Source organism: Sceloporus occidentalis, unplaced genomic scaffold (assembly GCF_023333645.1).
Source record: "Sceloporus occidentalis isolate IW3139 unplaced genomic scaffold, rSceOcc1.0.p SCAF_7, whole genome shotgun sequence".
Taxonomy (NCBI): Eukaryota; Metazoa; Chordata; class Lepidosauria; order Squamata; family Phrynosomatidae; genus Sceloporus; species Sceloporus occidentalis.
The window spans coordinates 4,553,887-4,580,429 of NW_028316987.1; the positions used below are offsets into that span (position 1 = coordinate 4,553,887).

General features: G+C 36.5%; 2 protein-coding genes across 3 annotated transcripts in view; one reads left to right on the plus strand and one right to left on the minus strand.

Annotated features, from left to right (window-relative positions):
• The window catches only part of IGF2BP1 (insulin like growth factor 2 mRNA binding protein 1), a 128,899-nt gene extending 125,546 nt beyond the window's left edge, over window positions 1-3,353 (minus strand). Inside the window, exon 1 of the mRNA XM_089531710.1 lies at window positions 3,302-3,353. The gene's annotated coding sequence lies outside the window, so the exon portion shown is untranslated. The remainder of the gene's footprint in view (window positions 1-3,301) is intronic.
• GIP (gastric inhibitory polypeptide) lies at window positions 1-23,245 on the plus strand. 2 transcript variants are annotated; one of them, XM_089531714.1, is made up of 7 exons: window positions 1-90; window positions 17,737-17,822; window positions 18,018-18,106; window positions 19,627-19,767; window positions 20,385-20,522; window positions 22,224-22,316; window positions 23,199-23,245. In XM_089531714.1, the coding sequence occupies exons 3-7, from the start codon at window positions 18,033-18,035 to the stop codon at window positions 23,212-23,214; spliced, it is 462 nt and encodes a 153-aa protein (XP_089387840.1). In that variant the 5' UTR covers window positions 1-90; window positions 17,737-17,822; window positions 18,018-18,032; the 3' UTR covers window positions 23,215-23,245. The 2 variants fall into 2 exon arrangements, with proteins under 2 accessions (XP_089387840.1, XP_089387841.1); XM_089531715.1 differs by lacking the exon at window positions 1-90 and adding an exon at window positions 15,136-15,211.
• Window positions 23,246-26,543: the final 3,298 nt, after the last annotated feature.

The window sequence follows — 26,543 nt, forward strand, 5'->3', positions numbered from 1 at the left end:
CCACACACCACCAACACCACCACAGCAGCCCTGCTTTTTAGAAAAGGAAAAAAAAGGGGGGAAACACATTTTTTACCATTTCTTAAAATGGTAGGTACTAGGGGCTTACTACATTGTTTTGTTTTGTTTTGTTTTCCTTGCAAGAAATTATTAAAACGATTTTATGATTTATGTGTAACTACAGGCAAGAGTGATCTTTAAATGGCACATCTTTTTTTTTCCATTGCATTGTGATCTACCAGGGCTATTGACTTGTTTTTGAACCTTTTGGAAAGTTTGAGGGTATTTCCAGATTAGGTTTCGATTGTGGAGTCTGCCTAAACTGGAAACATTTTTTTAATTAGTTGTAAGAAACAAAAACCAATTAAATTCCAAGATTTTGATAGTGCTTTGTTTTTTTAAAAAAGACTTTTACTAGATTCATAGATTTCATTTTTTTTGTATCCTCAAATTGTATAAATGTTTATGAATGAACATCCTACACTACAACACAACAATTTGGAAACTCCCCTAAAATATATATTTTAAAATTTCCCAGTGCAGAAATACTATTCAGTATACAAAATGTACAATTGTTTGGATAGATATTTAAAACTAGCAGCCTACTAAATAATTCAGGGAAAATGTGGGCAAAATAAGTTTTGCATTTTTATCCAATTGTAAATGAGTCACATTTTTAAAACAATACAATATATATTAATTCTTTCACTCAGTCAATCAATCCTGGGGGGGGGGGGGGTTGAACCTTCCCAAACCAATTTTTTCCTCTTAATTAAATATTTTTCTATCATTGATTGTTTCCTCTGTTTAAGAGTAGTTGGTTGTAATTAAGAATTTTATCTGCATGTCTTTTGATCTTTTAAACTTCATAATCAAAGGTGTTTTTAATTGCATTTGTCAAACACAGGTTACAAATTGGCAGATTTTAAACATACAACCAAAAAGAGCACAGACATTGTGAATACCTTTTCTAATTTAAAGCAAAAATAATTTACACATGCGAATACATTTAAAACAGGTCAAAAAGTGACTATATTGGTTCATATAGAGGCACACACCATGTGCAGTTAAAAATTTCATGTATGCATTCCAAAGTCAGAACAAACTTCCTTGAAAACAGCTTAACCCTTTTGTTCAGTTCCCCCCCTCATTTGTAGACTGTTGTATCAGAGAGAGACAGAGAGAGACAGAGAAATTCCAAGTGACAAAAGTTCATGCCACAATAAATTTGTTGGTTAAAACCACAGGACTTGTTTTCCAATTAAAGAGGAAATAATTAAATTTAAAGAAATCAACAGTGTCTCATTTGAATGTATATTTAGAGAAAGTCCACAGAAGATGCAGCTACTGCAAGGGGGGGGGGGGGGCTAATCTGTGTTCATCCATTTTAAAAAGGTGGTACAGAAGTGGCAAAAGTTTAATATTTGATAATTACACATTTGAATCAAAGTTTAAATAATATTTCCTTTCCCTTTCTCCTTTTATTTTTTCCCTTTCTTTCCTCCAAATATACAATTTACCTTTGATTGAACCAAAGATCCAGTTTTTTATCTCTTGCATTCAGTAAATAGATTATGAACTTCACTATAGTCCTCCAACAATAAGATTTCCCTCTTTTGTTTCATAGTGGATTAAGTTTGGTTACCTTATTTAAAGCCCCTTTAAACAGCTGGGAGTGGATAGGCCATTTAAATAAGAACTCTTTCTCAACATACACACATACAAAATCGATGGTTTTTGCAATAAAAGTTATAATTTTGGTTCGTTTTATTTAATATGTTTTCCTTTCTGATATGAATTATGTACCTAGTTATTCAATCTTATCTATTACTCAAGGACTAATAGCATATTTTATATGTAAACAATATCAGAGGAATTTTTTGGGAAAGGCATAAACATAGTGGGACTACTGTTCGAAAATGGTTTTCCCACTTCCTATTTTCCGTAAACTATTAGCTGTTTGTACTTAAATTTCACCAAGCTACATTTATAACAAATAGAATTTATCTTTTATGGAGGTTCCGTTGAATTTCTTTTTCTAAACCATCCAGCAATTGCCATCATATTTTATACAACTCTGGAGGTTGTTGTTTTTAAACCACTCATTCTAAGGCATAATATTTAATTTTTGTAAGGTGTTAAAATCTTTGCTAACCAGGATACACATCACATTCAAATATGAATTATGTACAACAAATTATAGTTCTATTAATTTTAATCATACATACCTTAAGGTTCATTTGCTTACAAAATTAATATCAGTAATTCAAAAATAATCCTCACAAAAAAGATAGGTTATTAATTTTAACCACAAAGAAAAAGTGATTTACATTCTGTATGGCATATAAGGAGTTAAAGCTTGGAATTTAGAAATTACATCACTTGGTTCTAGGCATTTGTGAGACATATACCTTGATCCCAAACATGTTTATTTCATTTCAGCTAGACTTACTTCCAGGTAAGCATTCTTTTGACTGCAGTCTTAATCCACCTCTTTATGAAACTAGTAGCTTGGTTTAGTAAGTTTCTGTTGTGTTTTCAGCTTTTTCACCCAATAAGTTAACGAAATTTGTCAAGATTTTGCTGCAATCACCAGAATTTTTGTTTTAAAGGATCAATAAAATATAGAAGCATAAAACAATGTGCTGTTTAGCCTAAATTCTTGGGTGCTTACATTTTGTATTTAATCAAAATATTCACATCTTTCAGATCTAAAATAATACAAGTAGAGTTTTAATACCTCAAGTAACGATACCCCTATAATAAAAATCCCTGTTTCCCCCTTGCTATTAACATCTTCTCATCTTCATTTTATCATCACCATTTATCCTTACAGCATCTTTAAAACACTGTGTTTAATAAGCTGAATCACTGTATTATTGTTGAAAGAATCTGTTCTATCAATATTTGGAGAAAGGTGTATTTAGATGTATCACACCAGATGAAATTAGTACATTAAGGTACACTTGGAACAGTTAATTTTTTGGACTATGACTCACAGAACCTCCCATGACAATTGTTGACTGGGAGGTTTTGAAAGTTGTAGTCCTGAAAAATAACTTTCTCAGTTCAGTATTACTGCTCAGATAATATTTCAAAGTACTTTTAGCATTTAAGAGTTTCCAGAAATACATTTTAAAGAATTTTAGTAGATTGATTTATTGGTGGTGCTGGTGGGGAACCCATACATTTACCATGCTCTGATCTTTTATTGGTCATACCAGTGGCATCATTATTTTTTCTCTGCTTTATTTAGCTTTTTAAAATACAGTATCTCAGAGCTGGACACTAAATGAATTACCTTGTGCAATGGAAGACATGTCTTCTTCACCTGTATTAATTCCTGTCTCCAGGAGTAGTTGAGATAACCTCAGCAGGTGTAGCTATTCCTATTCCTGTAGATTAAACTGAACCTGCTTAAATTCTTGCTTCTATCCAAGTGTCAGCATTCCAGAAATTCTCTCTTCCTTTGCATCTGGTCAGGTTAGAGAGAAAGACAGATGCAATACAGTGCATAATTGAAAGTGGGTTTCATGCTGCAGGTTGAGATTCCATTTGGGTTCTGGAGGTGATGAAGTCAAAGATTCCTTCCAAAAGTATATGCAAAATCCCATGGTTCTACATGTTCATTAGGGATTGCGAGAGATACAAAATGCAGCCACTAAGCATTTAGTTCTTGCAGCATATGGTTTGAGAAGCAGGCATTCTACCACTTTTTCTCATTGGTTTTGCAACTCCATGCTCATTCATTCTCCCTTCACCTATGCAATGTAAAATAAAATCAGTGGCACCAAATCCCTGCTTTTAATTCACCTTTCCATCAGACCAGTGGTTCCCAAACTTTGTTCCTCCAAGTGTTCTGTCTCTCAACTCCCAGAAGCCCAAGCAAGGTTGGGAAACAGTCAGAAATCCTAGGAATTGAATTCCAGAACATCTGGTGGACAACAGTTTAGGAACCACTGCACTAGACCATCAACTGATCTAAACTGTGTGTCTCCCATCTCATTACTATGACCTGGGCAAGGTATCATGTAGTACCTTGAACCTGCAGTAACTTAGCCATCCACCACAATAAACACTGCACAAATGTGTATAAAAGGTTTATACAGTAAGGTATTTTTTGGTTAAACCACAGAGTGGTCAAACTAAACATAGACAAAAGTATGTCTAGATTCATATACTTCCTACAAGCATTTTAGGAACTTTACAAGTAAATGGAAAGGTAAGAAAACACATCCTCTGGAACCATGTCTACATGCATCATTGTATTTAGAAGTTCTCATTCACCTCTACAAAGAGGGAACATTGTTAGTAACCTCCTCCTACTGTTTAATAGGTACAGTATGTGTTTCCCATTATGTGTATTGTGTGGTGAGTTTATTCCCTATTTTACAAGCATTCTGCTTTCATCTTTGAAAGGAGGGGAGAGGGACTCAATGACTTCCACAAAGAGGTGTATTATCAAATCCGTTTACTGTTCTCTCCCACCCAGAACCACCTGAAATGAGCGAGGACAGAGGAACAAGTGAGAGGAAAGATGGATTCCTTTCTCACTTGGGCATGTCAGTTTTTTCATCAGCTTCATCCTTCTCGCTGAATACAACAAACGTCAATATGGTCCCTCGTCTAAACAGAGCCACTCAGCCAGAGCATGGGTCAAAGAATAATCATCCCAAGATCCTGCATTGTCAGATGTAACTATAACAATGGAGCACTGTTGTCGTAGCTAGGTCTGACAATGCCACCTCACAAAAAAACCCCTACCTTTTCAGCTACGTAGCCTCCCAACCAAAGGGTTTCTGAGGCACTGCAGATCAAGGCAATGGGAAATGATATCTAGCGTGCTCTGTCAGCTGCAGGGCGTGTTGAGAACAAGCAGCTGGAAAGACCCCTTTTGGGTCCTGCTGCAGCTGCTTTTCAACATGCCCTGCAACCAGGTGAGCACTGCAGGTATTATTTCCCAGCATCCCAATATGTAGTACCTCAGAAATCCTTTGGCTATATCCCTGCCTGGCTGAAAAGGTAGGTTCGAGGGGGAGTCACATTTAGATGTTTGCAGCTATAAACACAAAACCCAAAAGCTACAAGCTGGTAAATCTCAACAGGATGCCAAGCAACCATTTTTGGATTACAGTTCCCAGAATCCCCTAACCTTCCCAGAATCGCCCAATCAGCAGTGGGGATTCTGAGAGATGCCTTCCAAAAATAAAAGGTAATTATATCAAGTTCTGCATTTGACTCACTTCCACAAGCTTCCCCTTACAAGATAGCACAAAGTTAACCTTGCTATGAGAAATCACTTGTGATTGCTTGGTCAAGATTGAAATTGCATTGCCTAAGACATTTTGCTGCCCAAGGCAGAGCAACACATGCTACATCCCCCACCCCTCACCTATCTGATGAGAGATAGTTTCCCAAGCCAGCCAGGTATTTTTGAACATGAAGCAGGAAATCGCATGACTGTGCCTCCTTGCTGTTGTTGTGTGTCTCCAAGTAGTTTCCAACTTATGGTGAGCCTGGATGTGGTTTATTCAGAGGGGGTTTGCCTTTTCCTTTATCTGAGGCTGAGATAGTGTGACTTGCCAAAGGTCACCCAATGGGTTTCCATGGCTGAGTAGTCCAGCCAAACCACTACACTGTGCTGTCTTTCTGCTGCCTTCTTTACCAAGAGGTAAAAATGCAAGACCAATAAATAATTTCCAATTTCAGGGCCTCCTAATTTCTTGCTGCCTGAAGTCGCTGGTCCATTCTGCCTAATAGTAGGGCTATTCCTGAGTTTAGCTGAAGTATTGAGAACCTGCTCTGGTTAAATTATATCTCCTGTAAAAGATGCAATATGCTGTTTTGTAAATAGCAAAGAAGTAGTATGCTGTTTTGTAAATAGCAACTAAAGAACAGTTAAACTCTTTTCTCTCTTACCATGGTCCATAAAGTTCTGTAATTAAAAAAAATCCTAAGTACCTCACAAAACTACCAACCCCAGGATTGAAGTTGTATCAAATTGTTATAATTGTGGAGTATCAAAGAGACGCCTGCCTCTGAACCATTTTGAGGGAAACTTCATTTGGAGCCAATGGGTGCTTACCTTGCAATACAAACAGAGGGCAACAGATAAGAGAGTTTTTATTTCTGAGGCTCTGGCAAGAAGAGAAAGAGTTGCATTTCCTCTCCCCACTGCACAGTCCAAAGGTTATCTGGCCTTTCACTATTTATTTATTTATTTGTTTGTTTATTTGTGGATGACATTTCTATCCCACTTTTTGTTTAAAGAACTCAAGGTGGCGCAAGTTGCTTTCCTCTTCCCCACATTTATGTTCAATTTATTTTTATTACCTAGGAATATAAATATTAATATTCCTCACATTTATCTGCACAGCAACAACCCCGTGGGGGTAGGTCACCCAGAGATTTTATGTGGTTCAACAGGGACTTAAATCTCCCAAATCCCAGTTCAGAACCCCATCCCCTACATCACATTGGCATCCCTTCGCCTGTTATTATGAAATTACCATTATGATGATTGTTGATTCACTCCAGGAGAATCACGCAGCACAGTTCTTGCTTTGCTGTGGCTTTCCTAATTTTGTTGAAATATTCAGTTGCGTTTAACACTCATGCACTAAGATTTGTTTGATTTAAAAAGTGGAAATTGAGGCATGTTTTTCCAACCCCAATGAAAAGTGCAAATGTATCATTAGGTATAAAATTCCCATGTCTAAAGGAGTGTTTGCATGTGCAGAATCAGATATGCGCTACCTAAATACAGGGAGATAGAAAACACCAAGAGAAATAAAAATAAAGCAACATCTAATGAAACAAAACAAACATTTCTTGTATACTGGAGTATTTCCTGACACTATTGAATTCCAATGTTCCTTGAAAGTAAGAAATCACAGTTTTCTCTGAATAGGACCAACTACAGTACTTGCAACCAGATCACATCCTTTCTACTTCGTGGTATCATGTTTGCTGAAATATGGGATGTTTATTTATTGATTTCTATTTTGGTGTGTGAATATATGTGTGTGTGTGTGTATCCCAATGCATTCTCTTTTTGTAACATTCCCAAAAACTGTCTTTACCGCCACTGAACAATTGAATTTTCACCAAAATATCCACAACCCCGTATTTTCTCCCATAAGCATATCCAGTTTGGACCCTTCCCTCATCAATGTTTAAACAGTAAAAGTTTTAATGAACTACTTCATCATTACCAACCTATCTAGTGAGGGAAATGTCAGTTCTCCAAGTGGATGTCCTCTGTAGCGGAAATACCATCAATTAAGTAAACTTTAAAAGGAGCAGGGGAGCTATGAGTACCTCCATGTACCCCAAAAGTTTACAGAAGCATAAAAATCCACACAAATCCCACACCCTAATAGGGCATTGGAAGGCCACTAAAAGAAGCACAGTGAAAAGTTAATGTGCTCAATGGACATGGGATGTTCTCTGTTATAGGGAGCATGGAAGGGAAAGGGCATGGGATGTAATAGAGTGACTGAACATTAGCACTATACATTGCAATATTGTGTTACAGTTTCAGTCTGTTAAAACTAAATCTAATTTGCCGTTTTGTTGCCCACTTGCACAGATTAAGAGGATAATTCTTCTGCTCTTCATGAAGTGCTTTGAATTTCACCATTCTGAATCCTTTCGTGTCATCGCAAAATATGGCTACCTGTATCAATATCATTTACAAATACATTATAGCACCAGTCCAAATACAGATCCATGGGACACTAGTGTTTTCCTCAACTGTCAAAAATAAAATTATTACAGTTTGTTTCCTGTTTTATAATCAGATACCAATCTTGGTATACATGAAAACCTATTGATTTTTACAGTATGTTTCCTGTTTTTTTAATTGGATCAGAGACCAACTTGGGATGTCTTCACTTTGCTTTAAAGCATTTACTATGGGTTTTTAGAAATTAAAATTTATCATATCTACTGAATTTTTTCTAGAATTAGGGGAGGGCAGGACATGCTAGAGCCATGTTGATTTTTAATTATTTATTAGAAACATTTCTACACAGATTTTTGAGGCAAAGAATCCCAAGTGGAAAATTAGGCAATAACATACAAAACACAATTAATTTAAAACAATAGAAGTGTATGTAAAGTTGCCACAACAGTCAAAATCCCAGTATAAAAGACTGACCTAGATTTAATTAAGAGCAAGGACTGTTGTGCAATTATACAGAGGGAGCTGCTGCCTCCAGATGCTTTATGTCATCTAAATGTAGCAAAATGTTAGTTATCTGATTTGTTGTATTTTTTTCCAAGACGAAATATGTAGTGTTGCTCAGTCTATACCTAATAAACCAAATAAGCCTATGGTAAAGTTGCCAATCCATCTGGGCAACCAGATTTCACCAGGATTAGAAGCTTTCCATTGAGTGTCTAGACCATATTTTGGCCTGGATCCCAAGCTTTAATTTAATCGCTCTTGATGCCATCGATTCTCTGCCTTACCCTATGAATGATTGTATTTTATAATTGTATTACTTGTTTTTATCTATTTTTATGAGATGTTTTTAATAGTTTTATAGTCTGTAAACCGTTTTGATCTAGGAAAAAACGGTATACACATATTATTATTATTATTATTATTATTATTATTATTATTATTAAGAAAGAAAGAAAGAAAGTATCTAGTCCTTGTAGGAGTAGAGTTATGGGGAAGGGGGTTCAGTTCACTTTTCTGTACAATTTGTGAGAAATAGTATAGTATACTATAGTAGGCTTCAGCCTACTTCCTCATAAATGCAGAGGAAGTAGGCTGAAGTCTACGAAAGCTCATACTACCAACTTCTTTTTTTTTTTTCAGTTAAGGCCAAAACACACTGCAGAAATAATCCAGTTTGAGACCACTTTTATTGCCCTGTCTCAATGCTAGGGAATTGTGAGAACTGTAGTTTTGTGAGACATTTAGCCTTCTCTGTCAGAGGGTTCTTGTGCCACAATAAAGTGCAGCCCTCAGGATTCCCTAGCACTGAGCCAATGCAGTTAAAGTGGTCTCAAACTGGATTATTTCTGCAGTGTGTTTTGGACCTTAGTCTCAAAGGTGCTACAAGATCGCTTTGCATATTGATTTATCCAGACTAACACAGCTATACCTTTGAAGTCTACCATTTGTGAGAAACAGTCCTTCCCTTGTTTTCCTGGGTGTTTAACCAAAAGTCCCAAACCTATGACAGGTTCTGTAACCAGAGCAGTAGCAAAGTAGCATTCCACACCAGAACAAACCGCAGTGCAATCGAAGTGAGCTTGAATGAGAATTCTCTGAATGCACTTTTCCCCTGACTTTACCAAAATGAGGGATCACTTCGGAAACACTGCGGAAGTGCTTTGCAAGGAGCTCCCATAGAAAGGAATGGCGTCTGAAAACACATTCACCTTACAACGTGAATGCGCATCGTTGGAAGCGCAGTCACATCAGAAATGGCCCTGAACTGATCCAAAAAACCACCAAAAGGCCTGTGTGATATACCTCCTTCTTATCTCAATTCCAGGTTAATGTTTCTTAGGCCAATGTTACGACTCTAAAGGAAATTCTGGCTTTTTAAGGAAACTTTGCCTGAAGTCTGTTTACTAGAGAAAAACTGCACAAAAAGCAGTGGATTGCAAGAAGAAAGATGCATATAAAGCAGGGTGAAAACTATGCTACAATAATTAGTATTTAAGGATATTATTATTGTTGTTGTGTTTATGTTTATTATTATGTTTATTAATAGAGCATACTAGGCTTTACATGGTGCTTTACAAAGCGAACACCCCAATACAGGTAAAAGCCTGCCTATGGCATACAGTCTAAAAGCAAAAACAAGATATAAAATTAACAATATATCATTATATATATATATATATATGTTCCTTGGTGTTCGTTGTTTTTCATAACTGACTTGAAGCAGTAATATTATGCACTTTATTAGATGTCCAGAAAAAAAATCAAGTTCTGTTCTGAAAGGCTTTTAGGGTTCTTCCACTGCCTGATGTGGCTGGAAAAGAGACACCCCATGACTGCATGTTCTCTCCACTCTCTACTACTACTACTACTAGCGGTACTAGAGAGACCTTTCCCATTTCCTCATCTTTTTTTATACTTTGAAATGTTAGCAGCACTATCTTAGCCATCTCTTGTTTTACCATCTTTTCCTCCTGTCTCAGGAATCTTATCAACAGTGCTTCAGAGAGCCATCTGTAATGTTTTTGACTGAACTGTAGCAGGTGCTGTCTGGAGATCTACCTTCTACCCCCGCAAAGATGTCTATGGGGTTTCCTATTTCCCCATTATTAAACTTAAGAAATCTTATTAGCAGTACCTCAGAGAACACTCTCCTGTTCTTCCAAATTTTTAAACTTCAGGAATCACAGAGGCAGAGAATATATATTTCAAATAGCAAAGCCTGATTTTGCCATTTTAGACAAGAGACATCATTTTACATTCCATTATATTTAATGGGACTTCGGTATCCACGGATTTTGGTATCTGTGGGGGGGATCCTGGAACCAAACCCCAGCAGATACCATGGGCCCACTGTACCTTGTTTTCCTGCCATTCCTTTTTCCCTCAGGAATCTTAGCAGCGGTGCCTCAACTGTTTAGGGAATGGGCTGGGCAGGTTCACATGGGTGCAGATAGTCCTTCCTATATCCTAGTACCAAGCCACTGGAAGGGATGTGAGCTGTGTAGTGGCTCATTCACATGCGTAGTCCATAACTATTATGCATGTGATACATATTATACATATGTTACATACATGTTATATATGTGTAAAACAGGCCAATATCTAAGCATGAAGGTCTGAACTGTGGTGGTGGAGGTTCAAAGAGTGTTTATGGCTTTGTGGGACTAAGCACTACCCTTTCCGCTCCAAGCAACAGCTGGATATTTTAAAATAATAATAATAATACGTAATTGTGTGACCAAGCTGTTGAAAGCTTTCCCCGACCAGAGCCACAATTAGGCATAAAACAGCAATCACAATTACTACAGTAGCATTTACATTGGTTTAAAACCAAACCTTTAAATGTTGCCACCGTGGCAACCTTCCTATAGGCAAGATATGAAAGGGGTGTGATAAGGCATTTTTAGAGCAACACTACATTTCCCAAGTCAACCCCCCCCCCCCCCGAATGATTGGACGAAAGAGCAAATGATTGCTCAGAACGGCGGGTCTGTAATGTTGCTAGATATTTATTTCATGCTATTAACTCCCCATCTCACAGAAGCACTTAATGAAGGAGAAACAAATGTGTGAGTAGCACTTTGTGGAAATGTGATATGATATCTGGCTTGCCCTGCAGCACAGGCCATAAAGTCATTGGGCTAAACAGTTCCCACTAATTGATTACCAGCTCTACTTATAGCAGGTAGATTGGCTATTTCCACATTTCAACTGCTTCACGTTGTGGCACCATTCCAGCGCCATAACAATTTGTAAGCCACTCTGATAGTCTTTTGGCTGAAGAGCGGGGTATAAGTAAATAATAATAATAATTATTATTATTATTAACACTCTATTCCACCTTCTGTGAATAGACAACTCAAATTCCCCATATATATGGAAGTCCTATATTTAAAAGCATCTTCTATTTGAAGGATTGTCCATTTCAAGCCCAGTTTAAAGATAAAGAACTCTAAGAAGGAAGAGCTGGGATGGACCTTTGAGCTGTCTATCCACAGTTAGCACCTGAACAGCAAAGTAAGCAAGTAGACAGGTCCAATTTTCATCACGTCCATTACCAATGGTTTTGTATGGAAACTAAACAACACTAAAAAATAAGATAGTGCCAGACACAGTTGTCAGGGGTCTAAGAAAGGTCTTAGACCCCTGACAACTGTGATTTTATTGTCTTGAATGGTCTATGTCAGAACCACCTGAACTGGTGAAATACGAAATCCCTAGTGCCAAACCAAGTGAGCCAGTCTAGAATCATAGACATATAGTTGGAATGAACTGCAAGGCCTGTCTAGTCTAACCACCTTTCCATGTACGAATACATAACTAAGGCACTCCTGAAATATGACCATCCAACCTCTGTTTAAAGACATCCAAAGAAGGAGGGTTCACTATACTCTGAAGCAGTCTACTCCAATCTCTTGTCGAACAGATTTTACAGGAAAGAAGCTCTTCCTAACTTTTAGGTAGAATCTCTTTTCTTGTAATTTTCATCCATTGGTTTATGTGCTAGTTTCTGGAGCAGTTTTTTTAAAAAAACTCACTACATCTGTTACATTACATCCCTTTATATATTAAAATATGAGGGTCATCTCACCTTTCAGTTCTCCACGCTAAATGTATCCTACCCTGTAAGTAATTTCTCATAAGAGCTAGTATACCTTTGATACTTTGGGCCTCTTTTCTCTGGACACATTCCAGTTTGTCAGTATCCTTCTTAAACTGTCTCTAGAAGAATACTGTTGGAATTTCAGGCAACAGTAATAGAAACTTATTCCTCTTGTCCTTGAAAGTCATCCTCTAGAGGTTGAGCAAGTCCAATGCAGCACAAAATCCAACCCCAAACAAGAACTCAGACTGAATTGGGATTAAATGATCACTGTCTTCCAAAAGTTGTGCCATATAATTTCCCTCCCAAAAATATGTGTGACTGAATGCTCTTTGCCAAAAACCTTTGCATCCAGGGTGGATTTCTTTAGGTTTGGCCAAACCATTGCTTCCTTAAGCAGAACAGGCATGACTGTCATGCACAAAGAACCGTCACTACATCCTGGAACCATCCCTAAATCCCTTCAACTAGCTTAAATCATTGAAAAATATTGGTTGGGTCTGTAACAATAACCATCACCACAGAGTTGACATGATAGATGTAGGCAAGTACAGGGACTTACATGAAGGTACCCAGGTCTTGGCAACATATGATGTTTCAGCTCCTCCAACTATGAATTGTGAATGAGCAAGGTCTTATTGACTGTTCTGATCTGAAGCAATCATCCTATTAGGCTACAGGGCACAATGGAAGAGCTACTCAGTACCTAGGGGTTGGGAGAGGAACCAGAAAAGGGAATCTCCTTTGGTCACCCATACTTCCTCCATAATCACTTCAGCAGAGGTCCTACCCTGCAATCTTGGAGAGCCTTACAATTCCACCCACCACCCATCCCTGATTTGCATAGAAAGACAACTGGTGTCATTGGCATACAGTTGACACTGAATACCCACACTCTAGATAACTTATACTATACTAGTTGTTTCATCTTTATGTCACATAGCATGGGGACAAGACAGAATCCTCGGTATCCCATATAACAAATCAACAGTCAGAGCATCAAAGACAAGTCTTTCAGCACTGCTTTTTATAAGGAAGAACCAGAGCCCCCTCTTACAAGAATGCCTCCATGTGGCAGGCAAGGGACATTTATTAATGGGAGCAATCCAATAAAAGTAAATTTATTTTGCTAGAAAAAGCTTATTTGGTTGGACTACAATTCCCACATGTTCAAATCAGTGCTTAGAAAACTGTACAAAACCAGAACTGGGAAAAGTTTGGCTTCCTCTGTTCAAAACAAAGCATGACAAACTTTATTTGGATGGACTACAACTCGCACAAGTCGAAGGCTTTCATGGCGGTCATCTGTATTTTTTAATGGGTTTTCCAGGCTATGTGGCCATATTCTAGAATAGTTTATTCCTGACGTTTCACAGACGCCTGCATCTGTGGCTGGCATCTTCTCGTGGGTTTATAAAAGCAATTCTTGCAAAGTTGTTTTAAAAAGCTGGCACAAAATTACAGTATCTCTCCCCCAACTCTCAATGCAGAGTTTTAAAAATCCAGTTTCCCAACAGATAAATATATTTCATATTTGTTAAAATTGGGCCAAGATCCTGTTTTTTGTAGTTAGAATTCCTCATCCTTTTCTCTTCTAGAAGACAGCCCAATTTGCCCAGATTCTTGCCACAGCCATGTGCTGACTGGGAAAGGCAGGAGCTGGCAGAAAATTCCCAGGCAATAGTCTGTTGAATTTCTACAGCTGAGAGAAGTGATCACATCTTGCCAGATCTCTAGTGTATTGCTAGCCATTTTACTTTTTACTTTCTTTTTAAGTAGGTAAAATTAATTAATTAAACAATTAAAATAATCTTACAATGCATAACATTAATGTGAATTAATTCATTAATGTTATTCATTGCAACATTACTTTTTGTTCTTATTTAATAAAGAATGCAGTCTAAGTAATTAATTGTAACTGATTACTCCTAATTAATTACTTAAAATAATGTTGCAATGCATAACATTATTTTTTGTGACAAAATATTCAAATTCTTGCAATTGAAGTTTAAATGAAATAATGAAAGTTTCATTATTTGACTTAACTAGATTCAGAAGCACAAACTGTGAGATTCAGATTTGCTGGCATACCAGCCTTGTACCTTCTCTTTTAAAACAGTTACCCTTTGGCTGCTGGGAGTTACCGTGCAACAACATCTGAAAGGCTACGTCATTCCCAGCCCTATTTTAAAAGCAAAGAAGAAGAAGAAATTAGTGTAAGTTGTTTAAAATAAAACAATACAGTTAGGAGCATTATTATTTAGTTAATGTAGACATTCTGAGAGGGGGGAGGAGGAATGCTCTGTAGAAAAATAAATTGCTTTAAGGGATAGTGAGTGTTTTTAAATTAGTTTTCTGGTTTGGGATTTAAAAATCATAGAAGTCTTGAATTATTGTTCTGATGTTTTGTGTCTTGCCTCTGTGGACTCACTCACGCTAAATGGCAAAATGGCTGGACTGTCTGTCATTTAGCAGCTTGAAAGTCAGCTGAGCCCAACCTAAAACAGGGGAAACAGTCAAAATGGAAGACAGGTCACAGCCAAGACCGTCTGTATGGGCATCGTCCACTGGGGCCTGCTAATTAACAGAGGAAGGGTTCTGGGGGAAATCTGGATGGTTAATGGCTTTAATTATAGAAAATGCACCGGATCTTCATTTTAGCAACACAGCAAAAGTTTAATTGCCATGAATGCAAACATGCTCTAAAAGGGCATTTTCATGCTTCAAAGGTCAATGAACCCAGAGCTGCTGATATAAATTGCTTTTAATCTGGTTTGATTAGGTGCGGGGCTTCCTGTTTTGCTTCAAGGAAATGGCTTTGCTTTGTCACACCCTTGGGTATATAAGGAGTTCTCAGGGCTCCTTTTCAATGCCAGATTCTCCTTGTGCCTCAAGAGCAACTTTGAAAGATCTAATAGGTAAGACTCTTGCATTTCAACTGTCTGCAAGCTATGTCACTGGCGCTTAGAAAAGTTTTATTCGGAACATAGTTCCCAACACTGGCTATGCTTAGGGTTGCCAGAGTAAAAACTAGAGAGAGTTCCTGAACCTTTAATAGTTGTGCAGAAGAGGAAATTTCAGCAGGTGTTGTTTGTCACACAACCAGGTAACAAGCAATACTTCCCGAAATGTCCTTTCCTACAAAACCATTAAAGATGTTGGAGCTGTCTCTAGTTTTTATTCTGAGAATCCTAGAGGCTGGCTAGGAAGGTAGAGAAACTGTAGTCTAAAACAGTAACTTTCTCGTGCTCTGCAAGATGCCACACATAAAGTATAACATTCCTTTAAAAACTGAAAGGGCTAATTTATAGATGAGCAAATCTTTTTCAGTTCTGCTTTTCCAGTATTCAAAAAACACTTAAAATTCTTTCCATGTTGAAAACAAAGAATTTTACAAATGTTGATAAATTGTTCAAAAACTGTTATCAAATTATCCCTGAATTGTACTGGCCCAATTCAGTAGGTATACCCATTCCTAGCATAGAAAGAAAGATATTTTATTAGTATGCCATATATGGTAGGTATTAAAGATGAGAAGTCTGGGGGAACGGGGAGATTGCCTAACTTACTTTAGAACTAATATGGATGAGTATTGAGGTGTCAAAACCTAGTTGTTTTTTTTAAATTAAGCATCCAACTCTGAGTCTGTACAAATTGAATCAATTAAATTCAGTTTCTTTCACATTTAAAAGTTTAAAAATCTCTATCTTCAATATTAAGAAATTAGTGAATTTTAGTAACTATTTACTGAAAACAAACTGAAGCAAACCCAGACCAGCTCCAAGGTGATTTGGAGCCAGAGGTGTCAGATTAGACAGGGGAGTGTTTTTATCCTTTAAGACCTTGGACATTTTACCTTTTTGGGTCTGAAATTTCCAGAATCCCCCAGCCAGTCAAAAAAGTAATATTTCCAAGCTTTATCTATTCTAGATTGCTAGTTCTGTACTGATGATGGCCCCTTGAACACCTTTTCCTGACTTAAAATGAGACAATGAAGCATATCTCAGTTACAGTTGTTTGGACAATCAGTTGCAACACCTAAATGGTTTCAGCTGTCAACCACAGATTCAGAATCTGGCCAATGGGAAGTACACCACAAACTTAAATTCTGGCTGTGAGACTTCAATAATCAAAGATAATCAAAGCTTGGGGTCATCCCTAGAGGTATCAAAAAAGCTGCTGGAAAAGGGCTATTCCAATAAATTTAATTACTGGAGCTGAGGGACAAGATGGACCCAATGCATTCCATGTCCTTAACCTAACTGGACGAAGCACTGTACACAGGATAGCATCCTTCATTGCAAATGACTATAGCAGGCTATATTAGGGGATGCAGGAGAGTCCATGTGGTATGCACACACCTCTGCAATAGATAAGTGTTTCTGAAGGGCTTAGCTCAGATGATTAGGGACTGCCACTGCTGTTTTCCACAACATGTGCCATCCAAGATAACCACTGTCTAATGGCTGGACTGGCCCAGTGAGATGTGCCCACGTCAATTGCCAGAAGGGATAAAGTGCCCTTTGGTTTTTCCATTTCACCACACCAGAAGGTATTTTTCCAGCTTTGTACTACTGCAAGGTTATAACACAAACATCAGTTTAGACAGAAGAGCATGGAGTGTCAGTGAGCACATTGTACGAATTTAGGATGCTGCCTAGAAAGAAAATACTGATAAATTTGGACCACTGCTATAAAATTAAACTCAGAGTTCTTAAAAACCACAAATGAGACAATCCTAGAGCTATTTAATATTTGCAATTGTGTTTTCCTTCCTCCTTAAAAAAAATTGTGATAGCTTTTATTTCCATTAAGACCATTATTATTAGTGTGAGGTTTGGGGGGTATTGGTTTTTTTGCATTGTTTAGATTTCCAAAATATAAATATGTTGTACATACACACCATCAACAAAGTCAATTATATAGCACAAAATAATAACACAAATTAATGTACATCCTCATGACAATATTCTAATGATTAATACATAAGTTCTTCTTCACTTTGTTTATAACACATACATTTTATTAAATATCATATGGCCCCTAAACTTACTTACATCAAGTCAAGATAAAATGTAAATTGTAAATAATTATCATGTTACTGTTATAATTTATGAATGTGAAATTTTCTCTCTCCATTATATTAATAGTTTTTTTCTTTATTTATAATTATATATTTATAATTTACTCTTATTTGTAAATAATATAAATATAAATAATTTATATTATTTATAATTTATCATAATAAAATCCTTATAATAAAATGTATGATTTATATTATTTTATGTTATATTTATAAAAATAATAGAAATAGTAATGAATTTACATTATTTATAAACTATCCTTATTTTATAATATTTTATAACATTTCTTAAGATAGTCCATTTATGTAAATTTGTATTTACATAAATTAATGTGTTTCTAACCTTGTTTGTATCAGTAGATTTCAAGGTGTGGTGCAATCAGACAAATCACCTTAAAATAATTCAAACACAATTTAACAAGTAAAAAAGAAAGCTGCAAACTACAGTAAGTATACTGTCATGCTCTGTATCTTAACCTTTACTGAAATTGTACTGTTAATTGATCCATTACATTTTTTTATCTGAAAAACAAATAAACAAGTTGGACAATTTGTATAAAAAAACACCACCCTCTTTTAATTCTATTTGAATAAATTCCTCCCCTATTTTACATACTGTATGTGCTCCTTTTGATTTGCAGAATTCACCTGCAAACATGATGTCTTTCAAAGTTCTCTCCCTCCTTCTGGTCTCTCTCAGTTTTGTGCTCATGGAAGAGAACGGCACCAGGTTAGTGTCCATGAATACAGATCTTTAAGGAATGTGTTATTTATTAATTCCAGTATGAAGTTAAACATCCACCAGATTCATACTTCTTTCAATGTTGTAACTCAGATTTCAGTAATTTAAAATATTCAACATAGGTTTAAATATTAACATACGTTATCAGTGTTTTAAAACGTGTATTTTATGAGAAAATACCTTTTAAATGCATCTTTGAATGCACATTTTAGGACAAATTTTAATAGTGGTGGTTTGCAGATCCATTAAGAAATAGGACACGAAAGACTTACAGGTGAAAAGCAATGGGGAAATCATGTCAGTTTTACTTTCTCCTGAATTCAAACGTTTTAAACTCTGAATTCTTTCGTTTCTACATATGGGAGACATTTGGGTTAATTCTTTATAAAGAAGTAGAAACAAATTTATTCTCTGTTTGTATTGGCCAAATTCAGTAGGCAAAAGTATTCCTAGCAAGGAGAAGAGCATGTTGAACCTGATAGCCTTTAAAGATTAGGAGCTTTTAAGGGAGAAAAAAAATAAGAGGTGTGAGACTTAATTAATTACTAATAAGATTTAATACAGAGGGTTTCAAATCACATGTTGAAGAGTGAAGTACTCAAAGCCTTGAGCATGAATTGGGTTACTTGTTCATTTTCGCTTTTAAAAAATAATTTCAATTCAAATATGAATAAATCAATGGATTTCAATACATTGTTACAAAAATAAATACATACAAATTAAATAAACTCAATTTAAATTCTTACCCTACTATTCTCTACTAGTGCAGAAGTGACATGAACCGAAAACAGATGGATTTACAAATCTTTGTTCATGAATCAGCCAAAATGCAGAAACTACAACCCTTAAACTAACAAAATATGTGTCCTGCTTTTCTTTTATGTGATACAAAAGCATTCGTTATGACTGTAATGAAATTTAAAAGCATGAAATTCATGTACAGAACTTCTAATAATTTAGAACAATAAGTTAGCAAATGTATTGATTTTTCAGTGTCATATTGTAATTTTGACCCAAAGGCTGAATAGAATTAAAAGACCCAAGTGCTAGTTCAATATAATTAAGGTTACACTCAGTTAAGGTTGGTTTGGACAACTGGGATTTGAACAGCAATTACAACTGCACTTCGCTCCTCCTCTTCATTAGCATGTTAAGGACAGAGATATAGTTAGTGGTCAACTTAGTGTACTCTTTCACACTAATGTGTCAAGTGATAGTTTGCAAAACCATAGTTTGTCTGCAAGCCATGGTTTGATTACAGGTTGGAATTCTGTTTTGACAGCAAACTATAGTTTGCCCAAAACATAGCAGGTCATATTTGAAGGAAATGGTTTGCAGTAAATTAGAAGTGTCTTATCTCCTTTTCTTATGTGCAAAAATGAAAAGGTAGGAAGTGTGACCAAGCGAGTTGAGCTCTAGAGTGGTGTCTACACTAGAGTGCTATCTACATTGTAAGCTTTACACAAACATGTATCTTCTATTCATACCAGGTTTGTATTTGCTCTTAGGGACAACACAAAGAATCCCAGGTCCCTGAAGAGACGGTATTCAGAAGGAACCTTAGCAAGTGATTACAGTCGAACTTTGGATAACATGCTGAAGAAAAACTTTGTGGAATGGCTCTTGAACAGGAGGGAGAGTCGGATTGAGTAAGTCTGTAGCACATCTCCAACCCCCTGCAGTTATACAGGATTTACAGATGTTAGTCAAATAAAAAATTGGGTGTAATGGAGAAACATAAGTAAGAAGGGGATGCTTTTGTCTTGTACAAGATTTAAAGCCTCCTTCCTCCATACACTAGCCTTCTCAGGCATGGCCAAATTATATGTGAATGGAAGCTGATTCTCAAGAGTGTAACTCTCAAAAACATGGTTATTACTGTACTACTCATATATCTTTATTAGAAGAAGAATTCAAAGATATAGCCATGTTAGTCTGTAGAATCAGTATATAGAGAGATCTTGTAGCACCTTTGAGACTAACTAAAATAAAGAAACTTTTTTATTTCAGTTAGTCTCAAAGGTGCTACAAGATCTCTCAACATATTAGAAGAAGAGTTGTTGTTGTTATTATTCCCTTCTTTCCTTCTATCAGGATTTGCATTACACTGAGCAATCCCAGGTAATTTTGGCTGGCGTAGGTTGGAAGAGGGAAAAAGTAATGTTTTACTCCAAAGTCAAGGAGAAAAAGTAGTGGGTTTAACAAAGTATTATAATGCTCCTTAATGGGATCTCAGAATGATACCCTCCTCTGCATTTCCCTCAAGTAACAGCCTTGAGCCATCCAAAAGAGAAGTCAAACTCCCAGCATTGCAAGCAAGGAATCAAGGCACTGAAGCTGGAACTCAAAGGACTGAGGCAGAGGATTGGATGAGCTGTTTTTTGCCAAACATGGGGGAACAGAGGTGAGTTCAACACCCACATCAACATCCACATAAATGATTGTATACTACAATAAGATTCAGTTTCAATCAAGAAATCCATCACTTTATTTATACCCCACCGTTTTACCAAGACTGGGTTCTAAGATTGTATTTCAGCACAGACAGACCATTTAAACTGTAGGACAGAGGCGAAACTAACCAAAATTTATAACATTTTTCACTGTGGCATATAGAACTGCACAAAGTAAATATATTGATTTCAATATCCTACTGTGTAACCTGGGGATGCTGCCATTTGTTTTATTATAAAATGAATAAACTGATATTTTTAGAAGTATATACAAATTGGGAGAAAACACCTCTGAATATATAAAATATGAAAAACAAAAACAAAATGAAAGCTCATTTATATGTACTGAAAAAAATGAAAAGTAAAATTAAAGAAACCCACCAAAATGCCTGAATAAGTATAAGAATATCTGAAAATAATCAATTTATAATTTGTAATATAGAGGAAAAATACAGTTATATATTCTGCTTATATCTGTTATTCCAAAAAAATTAACAAATTAGAACCAGCTCTGTACAAAATATAGGATCTAAAATAATTTCTTTCTTAAATAAAACTACTTCTCATGTTCTTGAGCCAATCTAAGAATGTCGGAATAAGGGAATTATAATTAATAATACATAATTCTGGAAAATTTACCTTTTGGATTACAGATCCCAGAATTCCCCAGCAAGGACAGCCATTGATCACAAGGGATGGAGAATTCTGGAAGCTGTAGTCAAAACATTAACTTTATGAGCACTGGATGTTCCATCTAGAAGTATCAATGAGATAATAGTTTGCTGTACTGTCAGTAGTTATGTCCTGTCTTTGAGGGTGTGATTCTGTGCATGCTTACCTGGGAATAACAGCTGTTTAGAGTAGACCCATTTTCAGAGGATTCTGGACGCTGGAGAGAGCTTGGGTGGGTCTCTGTTTTCTCTGCAAGTAGAAAGCAAGAAAAACACCACAGCTTTTAACATGCTCTCTTTCTCACACATTTAATATATACAGATTCTTAATGTTCAAATAGAGCTAAAGTTATTTTTGAAATTTTAAAGCAATTGCTATGCTGCAGTAATATATTGAAATTAACACGGATCAGGTTAAACCTTGAGTAGATGCAATGGAATGTATGGGACTTCATACATCCATTAATTTAATTGGGTTTGAGTTCAATATACACAAGTCTGGATTGAACTCCATCTTCCTATCATTTTATATTTGAACACCCCCCTCACAAAAAAAAGGCATAGGGAGAGTAGCCTCTCCAACAACAATCTTGTATATATTAAGGATGTAGATGCCATGTGTTAGTAGGAGAATGACTGCTGGCCATTTTGGAAAATCGTGTGTACAGAATGATGTTAATGCATTGGTCTATCCATCCCCCTTTTCATTCCAATTACTTTCCTACATACTGTAAGTAAATAAAAGTTGTTGTGAGACATGAAATTCCCATGGAAGCCTATAACAGGGACTGTATTGACAAAAGCATTTCCAACTCCAAGGTGCCAGCATCACATTTTCTGAGATGCCTAGGCAACCAAAGATCTGGGATCTTTCCCAGCTTCACACAAACTATGGCTCTTTCACTTCTCTATTTTTTTCCACCTCAATCTCTGGGATCCCACTGGCGGGGAAATATCAGCCTCACAGTCTCTCTTTTGTAGTCTTGCTTTGCCAAAGGGTTCAGATGACTGGAAGGACATCCTGAGGCAAGAATTTCTGGCTTGGCTGATTTCTGCTGACCTCTGCAGGCCAATGTGAGTGAATCACTGTGTGTTCCCACCCATCCCCCTGCCCTTTATTCAATGACCAGAGCTGGTTGGGTTGTAGACACAACCCATCCCTTTGATTCTGCTGTAACTGCTACAGGTGCATCCTATGAAATCCTGGATTTGTCGTTTAGGGAGGCACTCGAGATTTCTGGTAGACAAATCTAAATACTTCATGAAATTACAAATCCCAGGACTGCATAGGAACTGTGCTTGTTAAAGTGGAAATAAAATGCTAGAATTGTGTAGTTCTGAAAGAAGCCAGATCAGTGAAGCAACATGTGATTTGAAAGGGCCAGTCTTGATGGAATTATGCCAGAAAGGCTCAGACGTTCATCACAGTTGATTTTTCTATAATTTTTATTTCAATTTGTATAATAATAAAAATGAATTAAGAACAATTTAAATTACAGTTTTATGTAAAAAAACTTTAACAAAATCACAGTTGATTTTTGACTCTCAGGTGTTGATGTGCACAGCATGACAAATGCCAATGTTGAGTATTTTGGTTTCAGAGTTAGTCATACTGAAATCAACATATAATATAAGTTAGTAGTAATAAATTAGTCTAAACATGCCTAACCCTGGATTCAACCCCAAATATTTACAGAAAGTTCATTTAGTTAGTATTTCCTCCACACAGTTCACACAGAAGAATTTGAGACTGTAGGAAGGGTAGGTTTAATTCAGTTTTACAGTATCGAAACAATGACAAAACTAGTATAATATGAAAGAGCTAAGAAACACCTTGCCCTAGCACTAAAGAACACTTTAATTTGGGACATTAAAGTAGGATTTTCTTTTTCTAGTCCATCACACTCTTAAATCAAATTTCAAATCTTTAATCAACCTTATTTCTGTTTTCTCCAGGATGCATAAAGACTGAGAAGGAAGATCTGTTTACTTCTACATTTTCTTCATTTTGTGCTTTTTTTGTAATGAATATCAATCAGTAATGATGACACACTACCAAGAACAATAAAACTCTTTATCCTCAAATTGAAATGTGTTTGAGAATATTATTTAGTCAGTACAAAACAGGATGAAAAAGTCCTTCTATGGGAACCATGGCATTTTGACTTACAGGTTTTGCAATCAATGGGTACCACCATACCCAGCCTCATCTGATTGAAGCTAAGGAGGTGGGCTATATTTGTAGTTGGATAGAAAACTACCAAATGATACCAAAAACCTCTAGGTGGGCTATGAAATAATTTTGCCTGAAACCCTGGAAAGCTAAAAGTCAGAGGCTGAGCTGGACTAGAAGCATGAATAGACTGACAACCGGTTTCCTACATTGCTAAACTGATCCAACAGATCAGGTTTTAGAAGGTCATCAGGTACCCATTAACCATATTAGATAGCTTTGAACAGGTCCCCTTCTGAAAGGTCAAACCCAGACAATGTACCCAACAGGAACAGCCAAGGAATTGCCATTTGCTGTCCCCAAGGACCTGCCATTTGAAGTGGTCGTCTCACTTTGGCTGCATCCACACGGCAGAAATAATCCAGCTTGACGACACTTTAACTGCCATGGCTCAATACTATGGAATTCCAGGAACTGTAGTTTTGTGAGACATTTAGCCTTTTTCTGTCAGAGACCTCTGGTGCCATGCCAAACAAGTTAACCAAATTCCACAGCTCTGAGCCACGGCAGGCAAAGTGGTGTCAAACTGGATTATTTCTGCAATGTGGATGCAGATAGTCTACTGACAGGCCTGGTCCTGCTTCCACTGCAGCTGGAAGATAAAAGAGGTGCACAAAGGCTTCTGCAGAAGCCTCTGGCAACTATACTGTGTGTGAAGCTCTGGATTGGAAGTGTCCGAGGTTCCTGTTTGAGACCGCTTTAACTGTTCCTGTTTGCCACCAACCCAGACGCCCTAACTACAAAGGAGGAGAAGGCACCACAAAATGTGGGACATTCAAGAAACAATGTAAGGCATTACAAAATGAAAGCTAAAAACACTCATATAAATATAAATTAATGCTTCTTAGTCATGCTCAAAATGGAGGACATTTTGAAATTCCTCCTGGACAGAAGCTGGAAATGGAGGACCTCTGGTCACCCTGGACCAACTGCACTTACTTGGAGGATGCTCTTGCACTGTTGTCTTTTAGGGAAACTACCACTAGAGGGCAATATCACAGCACATGAATTGACCACCTCCAATGCAAGAAAATGTCTTGTGCCTTTGGTATAGTAGCATGGTTTTCGCAGACATTTCTCCCTATTGGAAGTAAAGAAACTGGTCAACGGGACTTATTCCTTACTAAAACTGCAATACTGCATGTACCTACCTATGAGTAATTCCCACTGAAATCAATATTTGGAACTGACTTTTGAGTAGAGATGTATACTAGTATAGTGTTAATGAGTTTTCTAGTGCAACCTGAGAAAGCATCCCCAATAACCAAGGCTGCATCTACACTGCAGAATTAATGCAGTTTGACACCCCTTTAACTGCCATGGCTCAATGCTAGGGAATTATGGGATTTGTACATAGAGATCTTGTAGCACTGTCTCAAAGGTGCTCCAAGATCTCTCCATGTACTGACTCTACAGACTAACACAGCTATATCTTTGAATTCTACCACTCTGGGATTTGTAGTTTTGTGAGATACTTGGCTTTCTCTGTTAGAGACCTCTGGCACCACAACAAACTACAAATCTCATTATTCCATAGGATGGAGCCATGGCGAATGAAGCAGTGTCAAACTGCATCCATTTTGCAGTGTGGCAGCAGCCCAAAGAAGCTTTTTATTTACAGATTCCACGATCCATGGTTTGAAAATATTTTAAAATATATAAACCCCAAAAGGCAAACCTTGATTTCAGACAAGCATTTAAAACATAAGAATGGGCTGGGTGTTGTATTCTTTTTAAGTTTTAAACTCTTTTATCTTTTTAACCATATTTTATTCTTTTACATGCAATCTGTTTTATTATTGTAGTGATTTAATTCTGTTTTAATATTTTTAAAATATATATTTTTAATTGTACTGTTCCTGGGGACCTCTGGATACCAAAAATATGGGGATGCTCAAGTCCCATAAAATGCAATGGCATAGTAAAATGGTGTCCCTGATATAAAATGGCAAAATCTATTATTATTATTATATTTATATCCCACCCTTTCCCCCAAACTGGGACTCAGAGTGGCTTACAAAATTAAAAACAGTACAATTAAAAACATAGAAAAAATTACATTAAACCAGAATTAGATTATTACAATAGTATAACAGATTGCCTGTAAAATAATAAAATATAGTTTAAAATATAGAAGTTTTTAAAATACCTTAAAAGAATGTAATACCCAACACGTTCTTTAAAAAGAACTTAAGGAAAGTTTGTTTTTACCTTCTTTTTTTACCTTATTTTTTTTAACCTTTTAAAGAAGATTAAAAAGAAAAGAAGATTAAAAAGGAAGGTAAAAAAGATAAAAAAAGAATTTTCTTCCTTAGGCCTCATTCCCACTTACAAATAAATCAGTTTATGATCCGAATCAATAGATCGATTTGACAGTGGTGCATGGTTCACACTGTATTTGCCCCATCACATTTTCCTGTTGTAAATATAACCTACTTCTCGTTCACATTGAACAATGATTCAGTTCCAAAGGGACCTTCTTCAGCTCATCTGATCACATCATTAAAAAAATCAATTCAGATCTGCATCCCATTCATACTTGCACTGAATCGATTTATTGCAAAAGACGTGGAAAAAATGAGTGTCAAAAATAAGTTAAATGGGTCTAGCGCATGTTCCTCCCCCACAAACTGCTTCAGCTATTTGGCTTAAGTATGAACAATGGTCATTTAAAATATTTCTAACTGGTTTGCAAATTGGTTTAAAACATAGTGGGAATGAGGCCTTAAAGAAATTCTTTAAGGAACATATTTTAAAGAAGGTTTTTTTAAAAGCCTTCTGTTTTAAATGCCTGTCTGAACTCAAGGTTTGCCTTTTGGAATTTATATATATTTTTAATATTTTCAAACCATGGATTGTGGAATCTGTAGATAAAAAACCAGTAGTTTTTGTTATTTGCGTTTTTTCCACATTTACAGGGTCCTGTGTCCCTAGCCCCAGGGAATGTAAGGGGTCAACTGTCCTCTCATTTACACACCGGCAAAGTGTCTCTACAGTACCTGAAACGCAGGGCATTTTTACATAAATTGTTACCAGGTGTCCATTGACCCATTCAAAAGGTTCAATGA